This window comes from Diabrotica undecimpunctata, chromosome 1, assembly GCF_040954645.1.
Source record: "Diabrotica undecimpunctata isolate CICGRU chromosome 1, icDiaUnde3, whole genome shotgun sequence".
Classification (NCBI taxonomy): domain Eukaryota; kingdom Metazoa; phylum Arthropoda; class Insecta; order Coleoptera; family Chrysomelidae; genus Diabrotica; species Diabrotica undecimpunctata.
Genome location: NC_092803.1, coordinates 196,101,392 through 196,127,176, shown reverse-complemented (window position 1 = coordinate 196,127,176; position 25,785 = coordinate 196,101,392). Strand labels below are relative to the sequence as shown.

The 25,785-nt window shown below is 34.3% G+C and overlaps 1 protein-coding gene across 1 annotated transcript; it reads right to left on the bottom strand.

The window, feature by feature from the left end:
- Positions 1 to 442: 442 nt before the first annotated feature.
- LOC140432819 (solute carrier family 25 member 44) lies at positions 443 to 19,805 on the bottom strand. Its single transcript, XM_072520941.1, has 5 exons — positions 19,403 to 19,805; positions 19,105 to 19,197; positions 7,091 to 7,275; positions 6,189 to 6,372; positions 443 to 2,899 (listed from the first exon to the last, which is right to left on the bottom strand). Exons 1-5 carry the CDS (start codon positions 19,596 to 19,598, stop codon positions 2,580 to 2,582), a joined length of 978 nt encoding a protein of 325 aa, XP_072377042.1. The 5' UTR covers positions 19,599 to 19,805; the 3' UTR covers positions 443 to 2,579.
- Positions 19,806 to 25,785: the final 5,980 nt, after the last annotated feature.

Sequence of the window (25,785 nt, the reverse complement as noted above, 5' to 3'; positions counted from 1 at the left end):
CGAAAATAGATCTAAAAATGACAGATAAAGATGTGGACGGCATTAAAATTCTTTTTAAACGTAAAGAAATAGGAAAATAGGACCCGTGAAAGGCTCAAAGGAGCATTACGTAGCAGAAATACAATTTAATATTTTCTACGGTTGGAATTTATTTATAAATATCTTAGCTTCTTCTACTCAAATTTCAACCCCACGTCCAAGCGCTACTCACTGCTAAATAACAAACGAAGCACTAACAACAGTAAAAGCTAGATAACTGCCAGAACTTAAATTGAGGAAATATAATTCCACTTAGAAGGAGGAAACCCCAACACAAAACATCTGGTCCTGTAGGTTGAGAGGTTGGGCGTGGAACCAACAATCCTATACCCTCTAAAAAATTCTTACGAACCACCCACTTGACCAGACCTGAATCCACTATGGGCTAGTAAAGGCATTGAAATTATAAAGAACACTCAATTTAATTAAGAGCAATGATGAAGAACAAATTTCCAAAGGCATTCTACCTTATTTAATAGCATCATTTACTTCCATAGAATAATGAAATGGCAGCTGCAATTTTAAGGTTACCTTGATAAAAATGAATTGAATCAATTAAAGTACATATAAATATTAAAGAATTACATATAAAGTAGAAATAAATTACCTGTTATTCAAAAATAACTGAGATTGTCTTATGTTAAATATATATTTACAGTAAGATCTGCTTCAAAACTACAAAGAATACATTTAAATTGAGTTATCTGTCTGTTTAGTTGTGATTGGTTGAAATATGACTTAACACAATGAAAACTGTAACTAAGATTGTCATTTGTAAGGTCAATTTTGTTGTTTTATATTTGTATGAAAATTAGTTTTCATTAGAAATAAATTATATTATTAAATTTTTAATATAAATTCAGTACCAATGTAACATAAAAACCATTTTTATGTCTTCTACTTTCAGCCACATTACGACGACTTCATAAGCTCTGCAAAGAACAAACATATTAAAGATTTTAATTAAAATCTAATACCAAACGAGCAACAATATTTGACTTCCATTTTATAGTAATGACTTAAATAGACACAAATAAGAAGTCGGTAAATTTTTTGAATGTGAATCAAACTTTTAAAAGCTGTCATTTGTAATTTTTTGTGCTTTTTCTAGTTTGTATTAATATATTTTTAATAGAAACTCAGTGCTAAGTATCAGTGGAAATTTTGTTAGGTTATGTTTTGACAAGGGCAGCCATGGAACGTTGCTGTATTGCAGCGCTCAGTCTATTTGTATTATTCGCGAGGAACCGCAAAGTGGGCGACGCCTGGTGGTAGATTTCAAAAGCATCCACTTCGGGAAAACATTGAAATTGTCATTAATTTGTATACATATTAGCGACCGGTTTATATTGTAATTAACAATGACTTTGACTTCAAAAAACTATTGCAGTGTTCCTCAATGTTCATCCTATTATAATTCACAAAAAAATTCCATACATAAGTTTCCGCTGGACGAGAATATGAGAAAAATTTGGCAGACCTATAACCAAGTACATGATTGTGCAGTTTACATTTTACTGAGAACGATTACTTTCCAAATAAGTGTTGATTAAAATATTATTTATATTTTAATATATTTATATCTAATTTACTTTATAGTAACACCTGAAACTAAATTGAGAAGACTGAAAAATACTGTTCCATCATGCTAAATTGCCCCAAAGGTCTCACGAAGTTATTAGTAGAAAACGTAAGGCGTAATTTACAAAATATAACGTGGCCATCTCCAAAAACTGCCTCACCCTCAACTAAAGGTCTCTGCCGACCTTACAACCACAAAACTAATTGAGATAATGTAAATTTTACTTTCCGTGTTCCAGACACTGTAAAAAAACAAACATTTAATTTTATTTTTATTCAGGATTTATATTAAACGTTTTATAGCTTCGAGATCAAATGACAAAATGATTTGTTTTCCCGAAGTTATCGTCCATCTTTGAAATCTTGAGCGCCCCCTGTCGGAATTGGCTATCGCGAATATGTCTATGGCAGCGTCAAAACATAACCTAAAAACAATCTGTATGTCTTTTATTTTCAGTTACGAACATTACGGCGACGTCGTAAGCTTGCTTTGTAAAGGAATATTAAAAATGTTAAAGATTTTAACTAAAATTTAATAAAAAATTATACGAACGAACAAGAATACTTGACTTGCAATTTATATCACATACAAGTCTTCTTCTTTTAGAAGCACGCGACAAAAAGCTACTGTGGTATTAGGAACATATTACCAACATAAAAAAGAAGAATTCGGCAACTTTTGTGGATGCAAATAAAACTTTTAATACTACTCTTTTTAGTTTTAAAACAGATCATACGATAATAGATGATAACAATATTCAAACAGTAAAATTTTCACATAAACTCTAAAAAACTACAAGCGTTTAAAATTTTATTGGTTTTACAATCGTTTTTGACTTCTCCGTTAACAATATAAGCGTACATTTATTCCAAACTTGCGGTGCCTTATATTATCCCTTTATATTTATAAAATCTCTAAGGGGTTGCTTTCAACGATAAAAACATAATTTACAATTCGATCACCACTTAACAAACTGTTTATATTCTTCGTTTACTGATATTCTTTTTATAGTTTCGTAACCAATTATTATACTAAAACTAAACGTAGCTGATTGGATAAGTCTTGCACTTAGTCCCTTGGTAAACATATGGATGCCTTCTTCTACCCACAGGTCTCTAAATGCAGTGCGCATCGATCCTATTCTTTGTACTTGCAATCTGGCCCTAACTACATCTAAAGGATTTGTTAAAATTGTCGTCGTAAATCCGCCTAAAGTTCCTGAGATACTTTGTAGCAAAAGGTGTGAGAACCAACTTGGCATCAAAACGTATAATTGGTCTAAAAAAGAAAATGTTAAAATTAGTCAAAAACATCTTAAACAATGTTGAAAGTCCAGTGTCACAGTTGCCTAAACAAGGACATTTGTTTAGGAGCTGTCAGCTAAAAATTAAAAAGTTCTACAGTACAATACAAAATGAAGCATGGCCGGTCATAAGTATCTCTCCTCATTGCGCACAAAATTCGTATCATGTAGAAAGGACCATTGTTTGTATTCTATTACTTGTGCTCAAGTAATAACTATATTAGAACAGTACTGTATTAAGATAATAATAGTCGTGAAGTGCAATATATAATGCCGCATCCTGTTGGCACTACTTAGCCTCCCCTACTCAATCCCTATCTTCACCTCCAATTTGGTACACCCCGGTAACCTGAGCAACACATCGAAGATTGGGATACTAGCTCTGAGTGGGAGCTTCAGGACATATCTGACTCACAAAAATAGGGCTACTTACAATCAGTAACTTCTTTCTTTTTTCAACTATTCATTGATGGAAATATTAATTATTATAATTAATGTGTATTCTAAAAAATCATCCGATTATTCATCAACTTAAAAAATCTTGCATGCAAAATATGAACATTCTCAAAGTATTAGCCAATCATAATTGGGGAGCTGATACCACACAATTACTAAATATATATAAAAAAGATTGGTAGCAAGCTAGATTATGGATCAATGGTCTACAGTTGAGCTAAAGATAGTTTATTAAAGCAATTGGACATTATACAAAATACCGCATTAAGGCTTGCACTTGGAGCCTACAGGACCAGTCCAGTAGAAAGTCTGTATGTAGAAGCTGATGAATCACCTCTTTCAATTAGAAGACACAGACTAACCCTACAATATGCAGCTAAAATTGGAGCAAACTCTAATAACCCTGCTTACTCCTACACATTTTCTGACAATTTTTATTTAATTTTTGAACAAAAACCCTTTCTTTCTGCATCATTTAGTAAACCAATCACAGGTTTCAATTTTCCGAAAGTTATTTCCAATGAAATAAACTACCCTCCTCCTTGGACCATAAAACTCCCCAAATGTAATACAAACCTTCTACTGTATCCTAAATCTGATACTTCATCACATATAATTCTACAACAGTTTCAAGCGATTAAAGACAAGTACAAAAGATATTACCAAATATATATAGATGCGTCAAAAACTTCTGAAATGGAAGCGGTAGGCGCAGCTTTCGTTGACGAAACAATTAAACATCAGTTCCAGCTACCTAAGGAGTATTCCATATATTCTGCCGAATTGTATGCCATATCTAAAGCCCTACAACATATATCAAACCAGCCCAAATTGGAAGCAGTCATTTTCACAGATTCTTTAAGCGCAGTACAAGGAATATTAAGGATTTACCCAAACCACCCAATACTATGCCAAATTAAAATTGATCTAGAAGAACTTTACAGTAAGAATAAAAGGGTAGAATTTGTTTGGATTCCATCTCATGTAGGCATAATAGGTAATGAAAAAGCTGATAGGGAAGCTAAAGGAGCCTGCTATACGAATAGACCAGATAAAGAGCTCCTAGAAATTCCTCATTCCGACATTCAAAACACCATTATAGAATTTTCAATGAAAATATGGCTCGAAGGATGGAAAAAACTTGACGACAACAAACTGCAACGCATCAACCCAAATTTGTCACCAAAAGGGATAACGCCACAAAAACGACGAGATCAAGTCATACAACACCGCTTGAGAATAAGACATACCAGGTTAACCCACCAGTACCGAAAGAAGAAAGAACAACAAAAACTGTGCTATGTTTGTGATATTTCTCTGACAATCGAACACATTATTGTTAGTTGCCCACTCTATCACCAGGTTCGACTTCAAAGTGATTTACCAAGTGCTCTGAACTATAGTAAATGTGATAAAGTGACTAAGTTTCTAAAACTAACTAAATTGTACAATCTAATAATATAAAAATAGACTTAAGTTCTCAATTGTAATTCGTTGTTATAAGCAAACATCTGATTTTATGTACAACTCTTCCCCGCCAATAACCTTTCATAGTTGACGCGGTTTACTTAAAAAAAAATCATTCAGATTAGTGTTGAATGACAGTGCTTGAATTATACCCAGAAAAAAACCCCAAAAAGAACCAGACATATAGCTTCGAAGATACATCATACATACATTTAATACGTTTCTTCAAATATTTCATAATAGAATAAACAAAAACTCTGCAAAATTTATCAGAAATACTCAGTACGGTTTTAGAAACGGATTAGGAACTAGAGACTCCACATTTTATCCAACTACTAACTCAGAAATGCTACTTTTGAGTGCATTGGTGTAAAATTACCCGTTATACACCAAGTACCTACACGGTTCGATTGAAAATAAAAGTATAATTTTAGCAAAAACTTATATTAACTAAAAAAAAACTGTTTCAAAAATAATATATAAAAGGTTAGTTATACTCGGAAAACAACGAAAAGCTTATTTCTTGTAGATGTCTTAATAACAACGTGAATAAAGAATAAAAATCGCGGCACGACATGTAATTTTATCCATTCACCGAGCTGTCAATTCTAACTCTCTCACTCTTCTTTTCGGACTGTAAAGACTGTTTCGGACCTTAAAATATTGGGTGTATACAACCAAAACTGAAATTAATAATTATTAAATGCTTTAACATTAAAACAACAATGAAAAATAGAAATACAAGAAACAATAATAATAAAAAACAAAATCTATCTCGTATACCCACACTTTACACCACTTCGCGTAACAATTATTTTCGTTTCGGGTACTCTGCTTTCAGACACTCCCGTTTCCGCGCTACTCTAGGCCATAGCCACTTTCGCATCTATTTCCTGAATGTGATCCTCGATTCTCGAGTGGAATTCTAATGGATAGAGACGTTGGACAATCACTACAGATTGCCGCCTATGCTGATGACATTAGCATTATGTCTCGAAGAACAGAAGAGGCGGCAGGAATATATTCACAATTAAAAATAGGGACAGAAGAAACTTCTTCTTCTTATTGCCCCTTACTTTCGAAGATTGGTGATCCAAATGGCAATTGTATTATCACTGTATATAGTGATAAGACATATTCACGCTTTATCTCCATGTTCGATAAAGTCGACTTGATACATTGAAAGCTTTTTTGTCCTTAACATACTGGGTGTATAAAACCGAAACTGAAAGTATTTCTAGCATTTACAGACTATCAAAAGACCGTTGACAAATTAAAGCACCAACATTCGCAGAACTACTACAAAAAATAAGTTATAATACATAAATAGATTTATCTTACCTTGGTATATATGATAAAATCCCCACCATAACGCTGAATTCGGAACATAGGCCGATAAACTTGCCCAATAGCCTCTGTAAAAACCGGCGATGCCATCCATTTTGAAAATGTGCTTCGATACATCAATGGTTATCGAAAATTTGCTTTGATTCGGTTTTAACTTCATCCCTAAGTGATTAAATTCCTAAAAAAAACAAATTCTAATGAGAAGACTTTATTTATTAACAGAATATTAAACAATTTTACAAAGATCATTCTTGATTATTCACCAGTTACAATAAAATGTTTTATTTATATTTGTAAATGCATATTTTTGAAAGTATTATTTTAGATACATCGGTTAATGTAGTAAGGGCACACCAAGTTGGCAGATAAGTAGAAAAGAATGGCGGAAATGTTCCACCTGATGGGAAAAGAAGTCTCTGCTTTACACTTCCTTAGGGATCAACATTATTAGCAACATCGACAAGAGAGTTTCGTCCAGTCTAATGGATATTGGCAGACGAGAGCTGAAGGCAGTCATAGATTTGGTGATTTCAAACTTTACACTGAGAAAACAACTCTACAATATAGGTAGGGTGAACCATACAATCGGACAGAAGATGTCCAATGTCCATAAGAAAGTACTGGCTTTCATCAAGTGCATAAGACACAGGAGTTTAGTGAAAGGATGAAGTTTGCTACAAAGATTTCACCATTAAGTGAAGATATTCATATCTCAAAGACGTCGAATGAGGTGGTCTCTGATAGAGACATTTTAATATAATACTATTACTATTAGGTATTATCCAATTAGGTATTGTAACTTCGCAATATCTCCTCTTTATTTGGGTGAACAATTGCACAAACCACTTTTTAGAGGCATTTTTTTTCTACTAGCATGTATTGTGGTATTTTCCTACCTGTTCTCCTCTACCGTTGACACCGATCATCATAAGGTGTTGACTAAGGACGTCAAATGGAACTATTATGGTTTGGCCTACTAATGAAGCACATCCTCCGGCAATAATTGCCCTTAAACTAGAATGAACATTTTTTTGGTGTAGTATATGTCGTACGCCTTCGTAGGTCGAGATGTAGAAAACGCCTAAAATAAAATTAGATGTATGTAGAAGAAATTTTTTATTAATTAATAAAACACCAATTATATTCAAGAACATATCAGTTGTGCTGGCAAGAGAATTTACCATAAACAGCTCCTCATTAAATATGTAAAATATTTATTCTTTTTCACAAAGGAACTTCATTTCTGCCAAAAATCTTTTGCATCCTTAAAGATTCCAATTTATTTTGATATAGATACGTTTTTTACTGTTAACGTTTGAATAAATAGTCCAAGAATTGAGGATTTGAAAAGGCATAATTCATTAATATTGTTCTAAAGCTATTTTCTTAAGAAAGGCATAATTCATTCACTTATTATCGCTTAGTAATATATTATCGCTTAGTAATATGACAATTATGAGGAGAACTATAATAGTATGATAGTAATGAGGTGGTAATCAATGATTTTGTTTGTATGGAAAACGGCGGCACATTTTTGTCATTTATCTTAAAAACTATTGATTTTAAGAAAACATTTGTTTATAAAAGAAGAAATAAAGTTAAATTTCCTAGAATATATTTATTTTGCAAAAGTATGGTGCGAATACAGGGGGTACAAAACGAGGGTTTTTAATTATGTATAGTATACCAAATAATAATATTGAAATTGAAAGATAATAACACCACCGAACGTTGGGGGCAAAAACACGCAGTTTTGTTACCTCCTGTCGTCTTCAGAAATTATAACAGTTTAGAACTTTTCCAATGTTATTACGGGAGAGCTTACATATTGTTTTTCCATTTCAAGTATCGACAGTAGTTCTATAATTTCACTAATAAATGAAAAAAAATCCTCATTTGTGTACTCTTGCCCCTATAAATGGGACAGTAGTACGCAAGTGCGTATTTTTACCCCAAAACGAAAATGTATAAAACCCCAAATAAAAGAGATGGTAGGCGTTTAAAAGAAACCAATCTTTATTGAAAAAAACCAAACGTTAATCCAAAAGAGAACTGTATTTGGCGAGGTCGTCAGAGAATCCTACTGAATTTGAAAATCTAAAAGAGCTGGTTTTTATTGGTTTTGAAAGCTTTAAAACAATATCGTCCTTTCGATAAAAGGCATCTTCCGTTGTCTCACGAAAACGAAATGTTTGTAATGTAAACAGCAAGGAAATAAAGAAGGAAAAAATTAAGAGGTAATTAGCCTAGTAAAGAGTAATAATTATTCCAAATTAATAAAGAATAAATTCGACACAGTTTAACGTATACATTTCAAATTAAAAACAAAACAATTGACCCAGTTTAACATAAGCCTGAATGTTTAAAAAATTACGACACTTAGACCTTGTTGGAAATTAATTACAAGGTACGAATTGTTAAACAAGTGAGAAGAATTGAGCTGACTAAGAAGTTTTTACATAGCGTGATCCAGTTTAACACATGGACGTGACAAAAATAATCTAAAATACGAGTTGGCGATACATAAAAAACGGAATGAAGTGGGTCAGAGGGTTCAGTAAGAGCGCGACGCCGGCGAGTGCCTCACGCGAGAGGCTCGGCGATCGGGCGCGCTGTTGTAACTCGACGGGATAGTGTGACGTATAAGTGTCGGCAACTGGAGATTCGAAGGTTCGCAATCTCAAATCCCTGTAGACTGGAGGCGTATTCCCTAGCTAGAGCCTAGATACGCGAAGGTAACTAAGATCTATATACTAACCCAAGGTATAACTAATAATACGGAATTGTCCGACCTTTAATTCCTTGCTTGTGTCTTCTCGTCTCCCTTCGCGCCTGATCGAACATTTTGGTCCTAACTGATAATTTGTAGTGTACTGTATAGTTAATACATCGTAAACTCGAAATTTGTTTTTGTTATTCCTAGCCGTTACAGGTCGAGACTAGAAGAGATACACATTTCGCTTATGCAGTGCTCCGGCTTCTAACGTAAGCCCATAGCCTCTCACTCTTTGCAGGACCTGAGACCGAGAAGTCCTTAATTCGCTTCCTTTCCAGAAAGATTTCCCTACCCTCTTGTAAATCCGCGAGGGCGGAACCAGTCAGTCCAGACTAGTGGAACCAGTAAGCCTTGCCCTGCTCGCAGGGATAAGTATCTCCTAAAAAAAAATTGTAGAGGCATTGATAAGGACATCGAGACAGACGTCTTCTACAATGGTGACAGCCTTTATCAGAGTGGAGACAATTCATTAGAGGGGTTTAGTCGATTCATCTACAGCTTCAATCCTAAATTATCACGCATAACCCCCCCAATTTGTTAGATGTTGTAGGCAGTCACTTAAAAAATACACCTTTATAACCATCATTTACTTGGCAGACTTTGGCGACAAATAATCTACATGATTTTTTTTCCAAAAACCTTCTCTACGACAAAGTCATCAGGTAAAATATTTTAGCACTTTGAGATTTGATCTTTTGATTCTTCAGTAATGCTTTCCTCTCCTTCTCTTTTTCTGCTTCCTTCTTTTCTTCTTGTTCTTCTAAAAGTCTTCAATAGGGTTAACTTTACTGGTTGACTGGTTCGTTTCCTTTTTATCTTAATCTTTGGGAACGGAATAATGTCTGAAGGTGAAATTATTGACTGTTCTGATTTTGATAACGGCTGGGACTATTTCGTGTCAGTAACAGTTTCTTTTTCCATATTTGAAGGACCAGGTACAGAAATTCTGACTTCCGATTTTGATGATGGCTGGGGCCCTCATCAGTAACAAGTTCTTCTTCTTGCTGAAACTGGATAAAAACATGACCTTCATTGTCTGAATTTTCACCTAAATCTTGCTGTTACTTTCGCTGGTATAAAATCTACGCCCGAAAAAATATTTTTATCTAGTGGGTAGATTAATGTAGACCGAAAGCCCTCTCTAGCTATATCAACGGTAACAGTTATTGCAAATGTTGTGGAAAAGAGACCAGCCACATGGTAAATGGAGAGAACCTGCTCTGGATGGGAACTGGTCCAACTGTCAGCGACGCTCTGATAATAAACTTTTAATGGTTTGCAAAATGCCCGATCGAGAGGCTGGGTCTTATGACTGCTATGTGGTGGCAGACTTAATAAATTGATGAAATTATCTTTTGCAGACGTTACCTACTGCTTGAAGACTTGTGTGCGATACATGATTATCTAGAATCAGAAGAACGAGGTTCTCCTCCGTTTTACTTGTATGTTTTTCAAAATGCTCCAGGTACTTGATAAACGTGGTACTGTTCATGTAACCACTATCAGTAACAGTCATGTCGCAGGCAGTGGGCCCGTCTTTGATTAGAAGAAGATTCATCCGTTTTAGAGCAAATAAGAAAAATGGAGGAACATGGTGACCAGTTGCACTCATACAGCAAACAGCCCTAACTGTTTGTCCTTGCTCGGCAGCTACAGCTTTTGCTATAACTCTCTTTCCAACTGGCGCAGCATGTTGGGGCAGATGGTTTAGGACTGTCTGAATGCCCGTTTCATCGACGTTATAGATACGGTTGGGAGGTAACTTATATTGTTTTATAGTGTTCTCCAAAATTTCAAAATACTAAACTAGTTGGACTCTATTGAAGCCCATGGTTCTAGCAATACTTGTTTTTCGTGGAACTCGTAAAGAGAGTCGGTTCCTTTTCATGAAATATCTAGTGAAGTCCCGACCAGCCAACTGATTTACAGGTGAAAATGGATGCTCAATATGGTTTCTTAGACAATAAGAGTAAATTAAAAAACGCAATGACTTCAGCGTCATTCCATAAAATCGTTCGTCGAGATCTTTGCAATGCTGAACTATTCGTTTTCTTGGATCTTGGTTAGAACTGCTTTAAATCTGGACATCATTTCCTTTTTTCAACCTTTGCCGTAGTGCCGCTTCATGAAATCCCACAGCTTTTGTTGTCTAACGTATAAAAACGCCATTATTAATAGGTCCACGAGCTTCGCACAAAATAACTTTTGTCAAATTCTTGCGCTCTGATTTTCTTTTGTAGTTCAATTGAATATTTAATTCCGAAAGTAGAAACAAAATTAATTTATGATAATGGGTAAAAAATACGCAAGTAGTTTTGCCCCATATCTCTCGCGTATTTAGCCCCATTCGGCAACACTGTCAAAACCATCTGTTGAGATTTTAAGGACCTAACCTCAATCGAAACTCTTAAAATAATAACCCGCAATCAAACCAAGAAAACACCCGAATAAACTAATTCAACGAAAAATGCCAATTTGATTTTATCACAAATTAATTTTGTTATGCCAATATTACAGTGTAATAGTAAAAAAAATAATATTTACCCATAGTTTGTAACCAATCCCTTGAATCAGCTTTAAACTTGGAACAACACATATGGCACACTGTTGCCAAACGTTTGTAACTAAAATCGGTTTCGGTGTTGACATTTGCCATTAATGACATGACGTCTGTCAAAATTTTAAGTTTTAAAAACAATTAGTTTGGTTTTTACAGCTGTCAAAAGCAAGCACATTTTGTGTTTTCAGAGAAATGGAAAAAGTCGAGTATCGTTCGGTGATTAACTTCCTCCACAAAAAGTATAAAAACGAATGTGCAAATCAAAGCCGACCTTGACGAAGTTTATGGTGAAGCTGCACCTTCGTTAGCAACAGTAAAATTTTGGAAAACTGAATGTGTTCGTGGTCGTACGAGTGTTTTTGATGATGAGCATCCTGGGAGGCCAAATGAGGTCACCACGCAGGAAATAATCAACAAAGTCCATGACATGATTATGGCAGATCGTCGAATTAGGCTCCGCGATTTAATAGAGGTCCTAAACATTTCCTACGAACGCGGACATGAAAAAGCTATCCGCGCGATGGGTGTCGCGTTTGTTGACAATCGATCAAATGCAAAAACGTGTGACCACTTCGGAGATGCTTTTGGCGATGATACGGCGCGATCCGAAGGATTTTTTTCGCCGATTTATCACCGTTGATGAAACCTGGGTGCATTATTACACACCGGAAACCAAAGAACAGTCGAACAGTGGTGCAAACGCGGCGAAGGGCAGCCGAAGAAGGCAAAGAGTGCACATTCGGCCGGCAAAGTGATGGCGACTGTTTTCTGGGATGCGAAGGGCATCATCCACATCGACTACTTGGAAAAAGAAAAAACAATCAATGGTGAGTACTACGCAGCATTATTGGATCGATTCGATGCCGAATTGTGTCAGCGATTTTTTCCTGTTTCCAAACCTAAAAAAATGGTTCGGAGAACACCGTTTCGCAACAAATGATGAAGTCGTCGCTGAAACTTCGGCCTACTTTGAAGAGCTCGAGCAAAAGTACTATTCGGATGGGATAAAAAAATTGGAACATCGTCTTACTAAGTGTATCGAGCTAAAAGGGGACTATGTTGAGAAATAAATCGATTTAATTCCAAAAAACTTGTTTTTTCTATCAATGGCTAGTTTTATATCAATCCACCCTCGTACATACAAATAATATAAGCAATAGATACGTGAAACCGAGTATCATCTTCAAACAGCGATCGGAATAAGGACAATAGTAGCCCCAAGAAAAATTTGATCAGAAAGCATCAATTGAGATTAAAACAGATATTAATAGATAGAATATTTGAACGATTATATAAAAATTCTTAAGAATAATACCACTTTTCCAATAATCTTTAAATATTTACTAACCTTTTCGTACGTAACACGAACGTTAAATATTTTTTTTATTCTTTCTCGGTAAGAACATTATTAGTTTTTCTCGGAAAATTCCCAAATCTGTATTTCAATAATTACATGCCACACTCTCCAGCTGACAAATAATATTCTATTTTTAGTAACCAAACAATCAATAATACATGACCTACCTAAGTTCTATTACTAATAGCAGTAATTGAATTTGTATAGTTAAGACCTCCCGTTATCTAAATAGTATAGAAGTAATTTAGTTTGCAGATAATTAAACCGATAATCAAACCGATTTTTAAGTATTGCAACAAAGATAATATATCAATATTATTCGTAAGTAGATAATATGATTAAAAACCATAGTCTGAAATACAATATTCGTAAATGACACTTTTTGTATGGATCTAATCATAAGGACAAAAGCAAAGACATTTAATGAATACGGGAACAAGGAATATACAGGTTGTTTGATTAGGATTTTCGAAATGTCGGGTTAATTAATTAAAATAATAAATATTTAAATAGCATATATGTAATTGTAAAATATCGGAAAACACTTGGCGTAAGTCATAAATGTTATCTGTACACAGAAAGGCATTTACCATTTGTCAAAATGTAAATTATATATAGCTAGGGCAGCACCTCAGCTCGGTGGCTAACGTCGTGATGTCCACAGTGGGACGGAAAGCGCGTGGTACCACCGCGAGGAGCAGTCATAGTAGGCGCGTAGTTGTGTTCATCTCGACCTCTGGTTAACTACTAAGTTCGTCTAGGGATAAAACTCTTACTTATAGATTTGAGGGTGTTCTCGGGATCGAATCCAGGGATCTGGCGCGAAGTACTTCGAAGAAATGGGCGTGCCATAATTAATTAAAGCCTTAAGCCAATAATTTCGATAAATGGTTCGATGATTCAATTACCGACAACTGTATTTCTTTATACTTATAAGTATACGACTGCGCCAATTTTACAATTTTTAAAAATATGAAGGCAATATGAATATTTAATATAAAATATTTGAGTAAATTCTACATACTCTTCTAAACACAAGGAGTACAACAAAATCAACCATTGTAGCGGAAATAGATAACTTGCAAAGGATGTGGTTATAATGACGGAAACAAAGAGAAAAGGCAGCGAGACAAAACAAATCGGAAAATGTTTGGAGTCAACTCCTGTTCATTCATTTTTAATGAAAATTAAAACGTATTCTATAAACAAGATCTAATGTATTACTTTTAATATTATAAGCACACATACAATAATTATAGTCACAGTGTAAAGTGAACAAGAAAGAAACATATTTTCTTACGCACCGCTCATGCGACTTAACTATTTCCGCGAATCGATGATTGACAGGTGATTCCGGCTACTTTTGACCAGGTTACTTGGGACGCCTTCGAATGATTATATCCCGACATGAAATTGGGGAAGGTGACTCATAAATGTAACTTGATCTACTAATTGTACGAGGTGCAAATAAAATACATTGTTTACTAATAAGAAAATCAAAATAATGTCGGTTTACAAGATTTTAATAGCTTTCCGTACATCCGTACGTTCCTTACACTGAGCCAGCTTTAACAACAGACGTATTCACGATGCCTTTTAGCAAATTAAAATTTAGTCAGCACAATTTATCCGAATTCTTAATTCTTTAGATTTATCAATGACGTTTCATGACGGCAACTTGTTAGAAAGTTTAAAATGTTTAAAAAAATTATTTTTCCGTCGACCATCCATTTATGATTAATTTTAACACCCTCAAAATCATTGATTAATGACCCCTATTAATGAATGATTTTCTATTAATGAACGATTTTATTATAGGCAACACAACATACATTGCTTGTACAATAATTTAACCACATTTAACGCTCTGTGATTGGCAGTGACCTGTGGTGTAGGCAACCATATAACATATAGGTACCTATTTATATTCCCACTAAAAAATTATTTAAAATGACATAGCCGCTGTAAGTACTGTCTGTCATTGTATGTCATTATTTATCGTTAAGTAAATAAAAATTTAAACTAAGATATTTTTATTTCTGAAAAGTTCGGTCGACGGAAAAGTTTTGTAACGAACTCGTGAATTAAAATGGCGATTAACAATCTCGAACATTAACGCACTCACTTCGCTCGCGCGTTAATATATCTCAATTGTTAATCGCCCTTATTAATACACTTGTTGGTAAAATAACTATAAAAAAATGAAAATAGGTAGATAACAATGTTATTTTAAATAATTTGTTTACATAAGTAATTTTTAAATAACAAATACACCGATTATTAGTAAAATCGATCTTTATTCTACTCAAATAGTCCTCATATGTATTTTAGAAAGTTAACTAAATAGTTGAATAAATATTACAAAAATGAAATTGTGGTTTAAATTATTTTAATCTATTAAATTATGAATGATTATTTAATGAATTATTTATTATTATTTAATACACGGGTAACAGCGTTCTCCCAATTCTTTCAGACCACATACTCCCTCATTTAAGCCCAATTTAATTAAATTGAATTCATCAACAGTATATTGACGATATCTACAATGATGCTCCTTGATTATTGTCGTTAATTATGTCTTGGACATATCCTCTGCAAATGTAATGTATTTTTCTCTCGCTAGGAAACCCAATAAAACACGGACTCCTTAACCATCAAGGAATCTGTGTCTACACAAATGGATAACGAGGATTCAATCTCCGGGTGGTGAAGACCGGGGACCTCCACACGTTGACGACCCAATACGCTACCGTTTGGGTAGAGTAGGTGCATAAAAGGTATTGCCAACTTCCGAGAGGAAGTCTATCCTATTCTGCCCCTGCGAGTCCGTCTCCAGCGAGGGTGGCACGATAGCCATGTCGTAGGGTACCACCTTCCCCGCAGTACCAGTGTTGCCGTACGTACCGCTGCCTTTGATCCCTGAAAAGGCAAACAGTTGCAGTTGCAATCTGGTGGGATAACGGACCACCAAGTAGGTTAGACCCGTTGACCAGTGTGACTTTTGGACTCGTCTCGCTTCCAGCAGCCCCATACCGACTACCGACCGCATTACTGTTCATACGTATGCGACGTAAGAACTAGATCGCACCCTGTACTCGTTGGTGCGATCCCGACACCTCACTACGTTCCATCCCATTGATCTACTTTTACGGTAGATCGGTAGGGACCCTAGCAGTATTCGGTTCCGAATAGCTACTTAAACACGGCCGCTGCTAAATAGCCGGACATCCCAGTGGTCGCCTCTTATGACTGCTAGAGACCAGCACCCTAGCGGTATTCTTTTCATCTATTCGCTCTTAGGACGCTACTAGGATTAGGCCGCACGCTAGATAGCCGTTACTTGTCGGCTTTTGACAGACGTTGGAATAAGTATGCCAACAATATTCAAGCACCACAGTGGACGGAAGAGTATGTCAGTTGCTGAAGGATGTGCAGAGGGTAGTATATCTTTAAAAAATGAGGTTTCAGGGATGCTCGCAGGCATACCTTCTCGATCTGGCCTTTTCTTACATAAACTTGATACTCATAAAATAAAACATGAATCAACATTTGCTGCTAGCAATCTATCTGTCACCGGATTTTTCTAAAATTGACAGTTTTATGTGAATTCCACTAAATAATGTTATGTAGTTATTTAAAAATCATTATTATTTAAAGGATAGGAAATAATACTGTTATTAAGTAGTTTTTCAGATCTGATCAGATAATTATTAGGAATACATATTCGTTTTGCACTTACAACGCAAATTATGTTAATAAATTGTTTTTTTATATTTGGGTTTTTATTTCCAACTGGCTTTTATGAATCTAAATGCAATATAGTAGTAAGATATAAAGCATGAATAACCCTGAGAACTTAATTAATAAAATTGATTATTTTTTTTTAACTTTTCTGTGATAAGCAAAATAGATGAAAATTTTAGTAAAATAACTTTACAATATATATATATAAATATAAACTATTCAAAATTATTTATAATAAATATATTTTAGAGAATTATACCACTCAAATTGAAATTGTTGTGACTACAATAAAAATATAAAGAGATAAGTCACAAAAACATGTTATAAATCATATGATTAAGAATTACTGAGGAATTTTATATGTTTTATCACTGGAAAATAAATGATGGTTGCTATTATTATAAACTATTCCATTCTGATAAATGAATAACATAAGTTAAGAAAACCAATCTAAGACTTAATCTTTGAAATAACGAAATTTACCGTAATATTTTCTCTTATGTATATGCATGTGAGTACTAAGGAATACTGAAATGTGTTTATTTGCTAATTTTTGCTGTAAATAAGTTTTATTATGGGATGGGCCACTTTTTCATTTAACTATTTCGGAATAAATGGCCCATTCTGAATGAAATGAAATTATGAATGATTTCAAACCCAAAAACTTATTCAAAAATACTTTGAAACAATCAAAAATATTTCCATTAAAAATAGCTATTTATTATTATCTTAATCACCATTTTCTTCCTCTGCAAATAAGTCATCATCTTCAGCTTGTATGTTATGTGCAAGATTCAAATAAAAACTAATAAAGAATATGATTAACAGGAGGAATGTAATCAAGCAATGATAGCAGATCTTTGTATTTAGCTTCTTGTATGATTTTTCTTCCAGCAAAATTCCTAATTCCTTCAGGTTTCAGGTTGCTTCATATTATAGCGAGGCCACTGTATTTGTAGCCATTTCACTTTATCATAATTTTCCGCAATTTTACTGTGAGTAATTTCTACACATTTAGCAGAAAAAAAATTGCAGATTCATATACGATGCTACTTCCTTCGCCATTCGAAAGTCCCCCATTCGCGGGAGCTTAATCGTAGCTAGGGCAATATCATCATCCTTGCCCTCTTGGAAGTGAGTGTCCAAGAGAGTCATTAGGGCTTCCTCGTCAGTGGAAGATAGACTTCCACTGGGAAGACACCCCTGATTAACCCCTTGAGTTGGATCTTTGGAGAGGGAATGCTGGAGCTTAGCTGTAGCAGACATGTGTTCTATGCTGTCACATTAGACTCTCCAAGAGCTCCTCTTTGACCTCTTAATCAGGGACTTGTATTAACTCTGAGCCTCCTTAAAGGAGTCCCAGTGGGCAGGCCGATCAGTCCTCTTGCCTTTGTTTAAGAGACTCTGAGTCAGCCTGTGCTGTCTTTCTACCTGAGTTGTCCACCAGGGAATAGCAGAACCAGCAGTTCTCTGGTCTACAAGAGGGCAGCTATACTGAGGTCAGGGCTCCAGATAAGTGATCCAAAGAGATCTCTATCTTCTCGGCTCAGCCTTGAAACCGGGGAAGACTCACAAGGTTATGGCTGAGCTCCTTGTGAAGGAGTTCCCAGTCTGTAGCTTGTGGATTCATATATGAAATATTCTAAAGCTAAAGAGCTTTAGAATAGTTAGTTTGTACAACCCCGAACAAATATAGCTTTCCAAAATTTCACCAGCAAATGACAGTGCTAACTCACTATAAAACATTAAGTTTTGCTTTCAGATGGCTATTAAGGATGTCAGAATAAAATACTATCTGGTTACCAATTTCAACAGTAGAAACATGGGAAAATTGTACTGGGCAAAATTAGTCAAAAACACTACGTAGTATAACTTTTTCTTGAGAAACAATACATCCTGTAAAGTAAGTAGGAACAACAAAAGACAAAAACAAATAGTGATTTGCTTGATTTATAAATAAACGTATGACACCAACAAGTACCAAGGTATTTGGACATTTTATATGACGACATTAAAATATTTATTTATCAGGTTATATAAATTTTAAATGCATTCTTTAGAAATAATTGTGTATCATAAAAAGTGCTGCTTTTACTTTCAAACTATCATTCTTTAAGAAATAACAGGACACGACATTTGCCACATAAACTTAAATCTTTCTATTCTAAAGCCATACCTCACTTTAAACTATCTGAAATGAACATGATTGAAAGAGCTAGGCTACTGAGGAAAGTATCAAGCAAAAGAAATATGCAATAAATACCTTACATACTAGTATAGTTTATAGTTTCTGTGGAATAATCCCCATAAGTGGAAAAATAATTAACTGTTAATACAATAAACACTTTATGTAACCATAACAAAGTTATTGTAAAATATCTGTGTTGAATCTAAGAAAATAAGTAATACATGATGATTAATAACCATATAAACTTACACAATTTATTATATGATCAAAAGTTGTACTTACCACTTACTATTTGTACTGAAGAAACCCAGAATCCCCTATAGAGACCACTAAATCCTTCATATTTATATATTTTTCCATACGCATCGAACATGCCTTAAACAAAATATTCTTTATATAAAAATCCATCAATATGTACGCAATTTTAATGAGTTAATTTTATCACAGCAAGAGATTCAAGGTTTAGGGATTATGTCTCTTTAAATTCTTAGAAGTGTCTCTTAAAAGATTCTTAGTTAATTCAAAACGTATTTTAACAAAAATTTGTTAATATAAATAGAGGAATTACGTAAATATTTACCTGTATATAAGTCATTGTGCTTTTGAATTTGTAATCTAGTCTTAATTAATGTCAGTGGATAAAGTGCACATCGGACACTAAATGAACTTAACATGGACAGAGGAAAAAACTTGGTTTTGTCCATCATATCCCATTCTATGGTTCTAATCATTTTATTATTGTCACTAGCATCCTCGGATCCTAAGTAAAATTCCATTTTGCTATATCATAAATTATATATTACCGCAATATTAAAACATCTGTATTAAGTGACATGATTTTTTGCATCTTTTTCTGTTGATGCATGATGTTTTAGATGAGAGACATCATTTTTTCTTAAGAAAACCACCTGCAACTTCGACTTTGGCTTTTAAATGTTGAGACTTCGTTCTTCATTATCATCTTATTGTCACATAGTCACATGGCTACTGACAGTAGTGACACTTGACTTATCGATTTTGACATTTGTCTATGATTCAATCAAATTCTGTCTAGGATGCCGACTCCGCGGTTTTGAGAAAAATAATTTATCTAATTAAAAACTTTCTCTGTCTTTAAATTTTTTTTCTTGAGAGAAAAATCGTGCTTATTATTTATACACTGTTAACTTGCTTTTTGTCCCCCGATGTAAAAAAAAACACTCGAAAATTCACCAGAACCACAAAATTAGTCTTCGGTGATATGCAGTGCAATAACTTAACTGTTTCTATACAATGTAAATCAATACAATTAAAGAGTCAGTTTTGATACTATGTATATTATTTATCTATGAATCAGTTTACTGAGATGTCAGGATTCACTCAGATTACTATTTTTTAACTTCTCGTGTCTTTTATGATTCTCATAGAGTAAATTTGAAATAGTCAGAAGGAAAAATATATGAATACATAGTTACAAATAATAATAATTACCACTACGTATTCTGCGAAAGTCAAATTTTTTATTAGATTTGCTTTAGATGAATATTCAGATTTTGGTCGACAAAAGAATGGTATAGGTGTTTGCGTCTACTAGTGCTCTATTTTTAACTTTGCAGAGATCAAATAAACGCATATGATAGATATTAAAAAGTATACCCTCGTTAGTAAGAGTGAAAAGAGAAAGTGACAGCAATTTATAGAAACATTAGTAACATTTTTTAAGGTCACCTCCAGGAAAACAATATTGAGCGAAATAAACCAGTGATGCAGTAGATTACTTTCCTAGAAAAGGTCAAACAGAAAAATTCTTTCCGGTTGCATTAGAACAAATACGAAAACTGTCAATTTAAAAAGAAATTAAAAAGTTTAAACAGGAGATAATGTTGTCAGAATCACTCTGGTTTTCGTTGTTCCACAACGGACAGCTTTGTACTGCCAGTTAGAGACTTCATTATGTTATTGTTGCGCGAGCAGTAAAGTCCGTCTTCTCCTTTTCCAAGCAGTCAGACTCATTCTACGTGGAGATGGTGATTTTCATTGTCGAATTTTGGGAGTAATGTTTCTTAAGGTTTTGTTGTTTTTTTGATCTAAATAAGTACAGTATATCTACATACGAGAAACTACGAAAATATAAATCGCATTGTTTTCACTTTTCACATGTCAGCGATCCGTTCAGGAGTTTGGTTAAGCTGGAGAGTAGCACAAAGTTAACTCTTTTCTTCACTCTTTCTATTTCTATGACCTTAACATTTTTTCTGACGCAAACTTTACAGACGAAAAATATAAAAAGTGTAACATGACATCGATAAATGTCATTGTACCCGAAATTGAAACCAACAAATTATTCCCCAAAGGAGCAGCTTCCAAGCTGATGGAACTACAACGTACTTGCTCCAAATTCCTTAACAAAGAGTCCATAAAACCATCGAGGCCATGCTCCAGGGAGACTTCTCCAAGATTTATGTCACCTTTTGCAATATCCCCTCTACCAATCTTAAAAAACATCCACTCGTGAACGAAAAGGTTCTAAATCACAAATAACTACCTCCTCTTCCTAAAAAACTGAATTAGAGTCTCTCGATAAAACTCGAAGCAAAAGACTTGATAGCGTAAAAAGAAAAGGCATATGGAAATTCAGGAAATGAGGGTTCAACATTGCCGAAAAAAAAAAAGAAAAATCCAGAAGAAATCAAAAACATCCGAAACCAGCAGTGAAGGCAGTTCCTTAGCATCTGAACAATTTTTCCTAGCTAACGATGATGTTGACCTTGAGAAAATTGGGCAAAACACAATAGACGATCAAGATGCAGAGTGCATATTTTGTGAGGGGCGATTTCAAGCAGACAGAAAGGAAGAACTTTTATATTCAATGCCTTATGTGTAATTTGTCGGCGCATGAACTATGTTGGGGAGATGAGAAAGATACTTACGTCTGCGATTTTTGCAAATGTTTTCAATTGATTTGTGTTTTACTAAGTTACTAAATTTTTTTTTTGGTTAAATAAAACATTTGTGTTATACCAGGAACCAGATATCGTACAATATATTAAGATAGGACGTCTAAGGTAGATAGAATATGTAATTCGAATGAAACAAAATAACCCAGCTAGAAAAACGTTCATTGATAGACCCATTGGTTAGAGAAGAAAGGGAAGAACCAGAACAAGGTTCCTTGATAACATCGATGAAGACATGAGAAATATGGGAATATGTGCTTGGCAGAGGAAGGCGATGGATAGGGATGACGTTGATTCAGCCTGTTGATGATGTTTTCTGTGATCCGTTCTGCAATTGTTGCGTTTCTCATCTTTTACATATTCCATTTCTTTCTAGCCATTTTATTTTCTTTGCTGACGTTTGATGTGATCAATCTGACTCGTTGTTCTTTCATCAGATGAAGTCCAGGGTACCTTCTGTGTATTTTTGTGTTCAAAATAGGTGCTAACGACTGTCATGTTTAATGCTGCTGTTACGTTTATCAGTCGTAATCCATTATCGATTCAGACGTTGTGTAGGCTATGCCTTTCTATAGTGGAGGTAAAAACTCGCTTTCGTTCTATTCTTGCATTCATGTCACCTAAACATTATCTTGTGTAATTTCTGGGATATCTTCTTCTAGTTTGTTATCAGTCAAGGTATATGCATTGATCAAACTGTAATTGAAGAATTTTCTTTTTAAGCGCAAAAAGAACATTATTCAGCTGTAGGCTTTAAAGTCCATAATAAGGCCTTTTGTTTTTGATTTACAATAAATTTCACTCCATCTATCTGTTGACATTCATTGCAGCTATAATATATGGAATAGGTTCTCTCGTCAAGAGTGTCGATTTCCGTCCCTTGCATTTCTTGCAGTGCCAAAAAATCTACTTTGTACGTGTTCGCTATATCTAGTCAGAATTTTAGTGCTCCAGCTCGGTACAGGGTTCGGGTATCAGGTTCCTAATCTCAGTTCCATTTTTCGTTTGCAGAGTTGTTGTCGTAAGTTCCGTCCAGCTAATAGTTCCTGATGTTCAGTAACATATGCTTTTTATAGGAAGAGGTTCTTGGCCTCTAGCACAACCTCCATTCTGGAGGGCCAGGGACTCTTCTGTTAGGGTTGTCATACCTTCGTCTGTCTTGGTTCGTGGCTTATATTTTATTTCCCACCTACACATTGGTCCTAGAACCAGTTAGGGAGTTTTCCTATCCCTAGAGTAGCGTCCGATGGGAGACAGAACTCCACACGGAAGAAAAAGGCTTATTAAATGCAATAAAATATACCGCGTGATTATAGGAGGTGACTTAAATCCTAAAATAAAAAATATATCCATTCCATAAGCAGTGGCAATAAACGGAGAACGGCACTTAAATGACAGCGGGTATTACTTATAGCTTAGAAGTTATATCTTTGGGTTGAGTTTACCGAAAGTACAAGCTGATTATAGCCACAAATGTTAAACGTGGAACAAATAATTTCGGTATAACAGTGTTGGCATGTTTTTATAATGTAGATGCTGTATGCTTTTTTGATTTATATAAAACAACAATGAGTAAATATTTGTTTCTTTGTAGATTAATTGCAGTTAATTATTAGAAATTTTTTTAGCAATTACCCTTTGATAGATTAGAGGATAGATTTGGCAATCGTCAAATCAGCAGTTGCCAGATTACAACAGATGTTTACAATTAATCTCGAAAGAGACAAATATTTACTCGTTATTGCTTCATATAAATTAACAATTGCAGAATTCATAAAAGAGTATAATCAAAATGTACTTTTTAAAAGCTTTATCTCTTTATATTTGAAGCATACAACATATGCATTATAAAAACATGCCAACACTGCCAAATCGAAATATTTTTGACATTTGCGGCTATATTCAGCTTGTACTTTCGGTAAACTCAACCCATGTTTGTTTTGATTATATTACTGTTCTATTCTTTTATATTATATTCTTTATCTATGTTGATCACCTCCATAAGTTCTGGCACTGTTGTATAGTGAATTTCATATGATGTTTGTTCTGCAGAATGAAGTCCCATTCTGTACTACTTTTAAGGTTATACCTCACATTCTTATAATTGTGTATCCATTCTTGTTCTTTAATGACTTGTTGAGTAGTATCTTTTTCTATTCTATTCATTTGTTTTATTATATTGCAAGCAAAAGTTTATCTTCCATGTAAATCATTTTTAATTTGAATAATATACTTTTCCCATGGTCGCTGATGTGTTTGATTTGAAATTGATAAAATTCTATGTTTAATTTAATTAAATTTGTGCAGAAGTCATAAAAAGTTTATACACGGGATGAAAGGAAATTTTCATTTCAACCATAACGGGTGAAATCGATATTGTACGAATATACGGTATGATTCTACTTTATGAAGTTTTTATTTTTCGACAAATTTTTAATTCTGTATAGTTGTACTACAAAATAGGGCACCATAAGGATATGCGAATTAAAAAAACTATTAATTAACTAATCTTGGAAGAGCCAGTTGTAGCCAATTTTTAAAATTACAAAGAAACAAAAAAAAACAGTGAAATAAAGAGCACAGTTGACAACGTCAAATGTTTTCATTGAACACTAGAACGTTTTATTTAATTTTTCATTAAACGTTTAATTTGATATGGAAATGTGAGAAAAACAGATCATACAAGGTGGATAGCAAAGATTTCGGATTGGAGCCCGATAAGAAGGAGGGAAAGAGGTAGACCCCGAAGATCATGGAGGGATGAAGTGGACGAGACCATGGAAAGACGAGACCTTAGAGATGGAGAATGGCAGAACAGAAAGGATTGGAGACGTTGGCTGAAAGTTAAAAATCCTTCTATAGATAGATAGATAGAAAGTTTCAAGATCCGTGATGACTAAACTGTATGTTTGGCCTACTTGGCTGCAAGGCATGGAGTTAAGCACATCAAAGGCCACATTCTACTTTAACAAAGTTGAGACTTTCGAAAAGTAATCTTAACACCGAATTTTGGAAATAATAATCTGGAAAGCAAACTACGATATAAGAAAATATTAAATAGAACCTGCTCGGAAAATAGAAAACATTTTGAATTTATATAACTAAAAATTATTCCTTGTACAAGTATGCTATTCTTGTCAATAATTGATACTAGAAGGAAAGATAGAAGTAAAGAGGAATCTAGAACGTAAACACTTTTATGTCTGTAATATTCGCCAATGAAATGCTAGGCACTTCAATAAATGTGCACATCATCATCATCGTCATTCTCTTTGGCGTTATCCGTGGTCTTTATGCGGGGTCGCTTCTTTCCCGCTTTTGGCTTTCCTCATTGGTGGTTCCTTAAACTTCCCCTAATATGACTATCCTTAATTTTATCATTCTTTTGTCACTTCACTCATCATGTAAACCTTCTCATTTACGCTACATGCATTTATTTTTCATCTTTATTTTGAATTACCCGAAATTAAGTTTCCATCTATAAAAACTGGTCTTATGGCAGATTGATAAAATTTTCAATTTTCTTGGAAGCTTTCTGTTACTTTTCAAAATAATTTTACCATCAGTTATCCAGATAACCAAAGTTATCATTTTAGATGTAGTAGTAACCTTTTATTTTCCACGTGTTGGTGCCGTCCCTAGTTACTTTTACGCCTAGGTATGTGAGCCTTCTGATAGCCTCAATGTTTGCACCATGTATTGTTAAATGTTACACACCCATACTTCCCTTGGTTTCACAGGTTAAAAGACCTGTTAGATAACCAAAAAAGAGACGGATGGATGAGATAGATGAGGATGTCAAAAACCTTCTAAAAACACGAGCATGCAAAAGAACAGCAGTAGATCCAGATCTTTGAAGAAGTTTACTGAAGGAGGCAAAGTTCCGACTTGAGCTGTAGTGTCATTAAATGCATGAATAGTTTCTCTGGTATATTATTTGATTTACTTTTTTTATTTTTTCAAATGCTTGAGCAACTTCTTCGTTTGTTATTTTTATGACGATCCACACCCTCTATTCGATCGACTC

Bases quoted from the DNA above. Each gene is read 5' to 3' on its own strand.
- LOC140432819 (XM_072520941.1), bottom strand. From the start codon at position 19,598: ATGGAATTTTACTTAGGATCCGAGGATGCTAGTGACAATAATAAAATG. The intron at 19,198-19,402 runs GTAAATATTTAC...ATTTTGTTTAAG, and splicing joins GCACAATGACTTATATACAG to GCATGTTCGATGCGTATGGA. The intron at 7,276-19,104 runs GTAAGTACAACT...ATTTTATTTTAG, and splicing joins TTCAGTACAAATAGTAAGTG to GCGTTTTCTACATCTCGACC.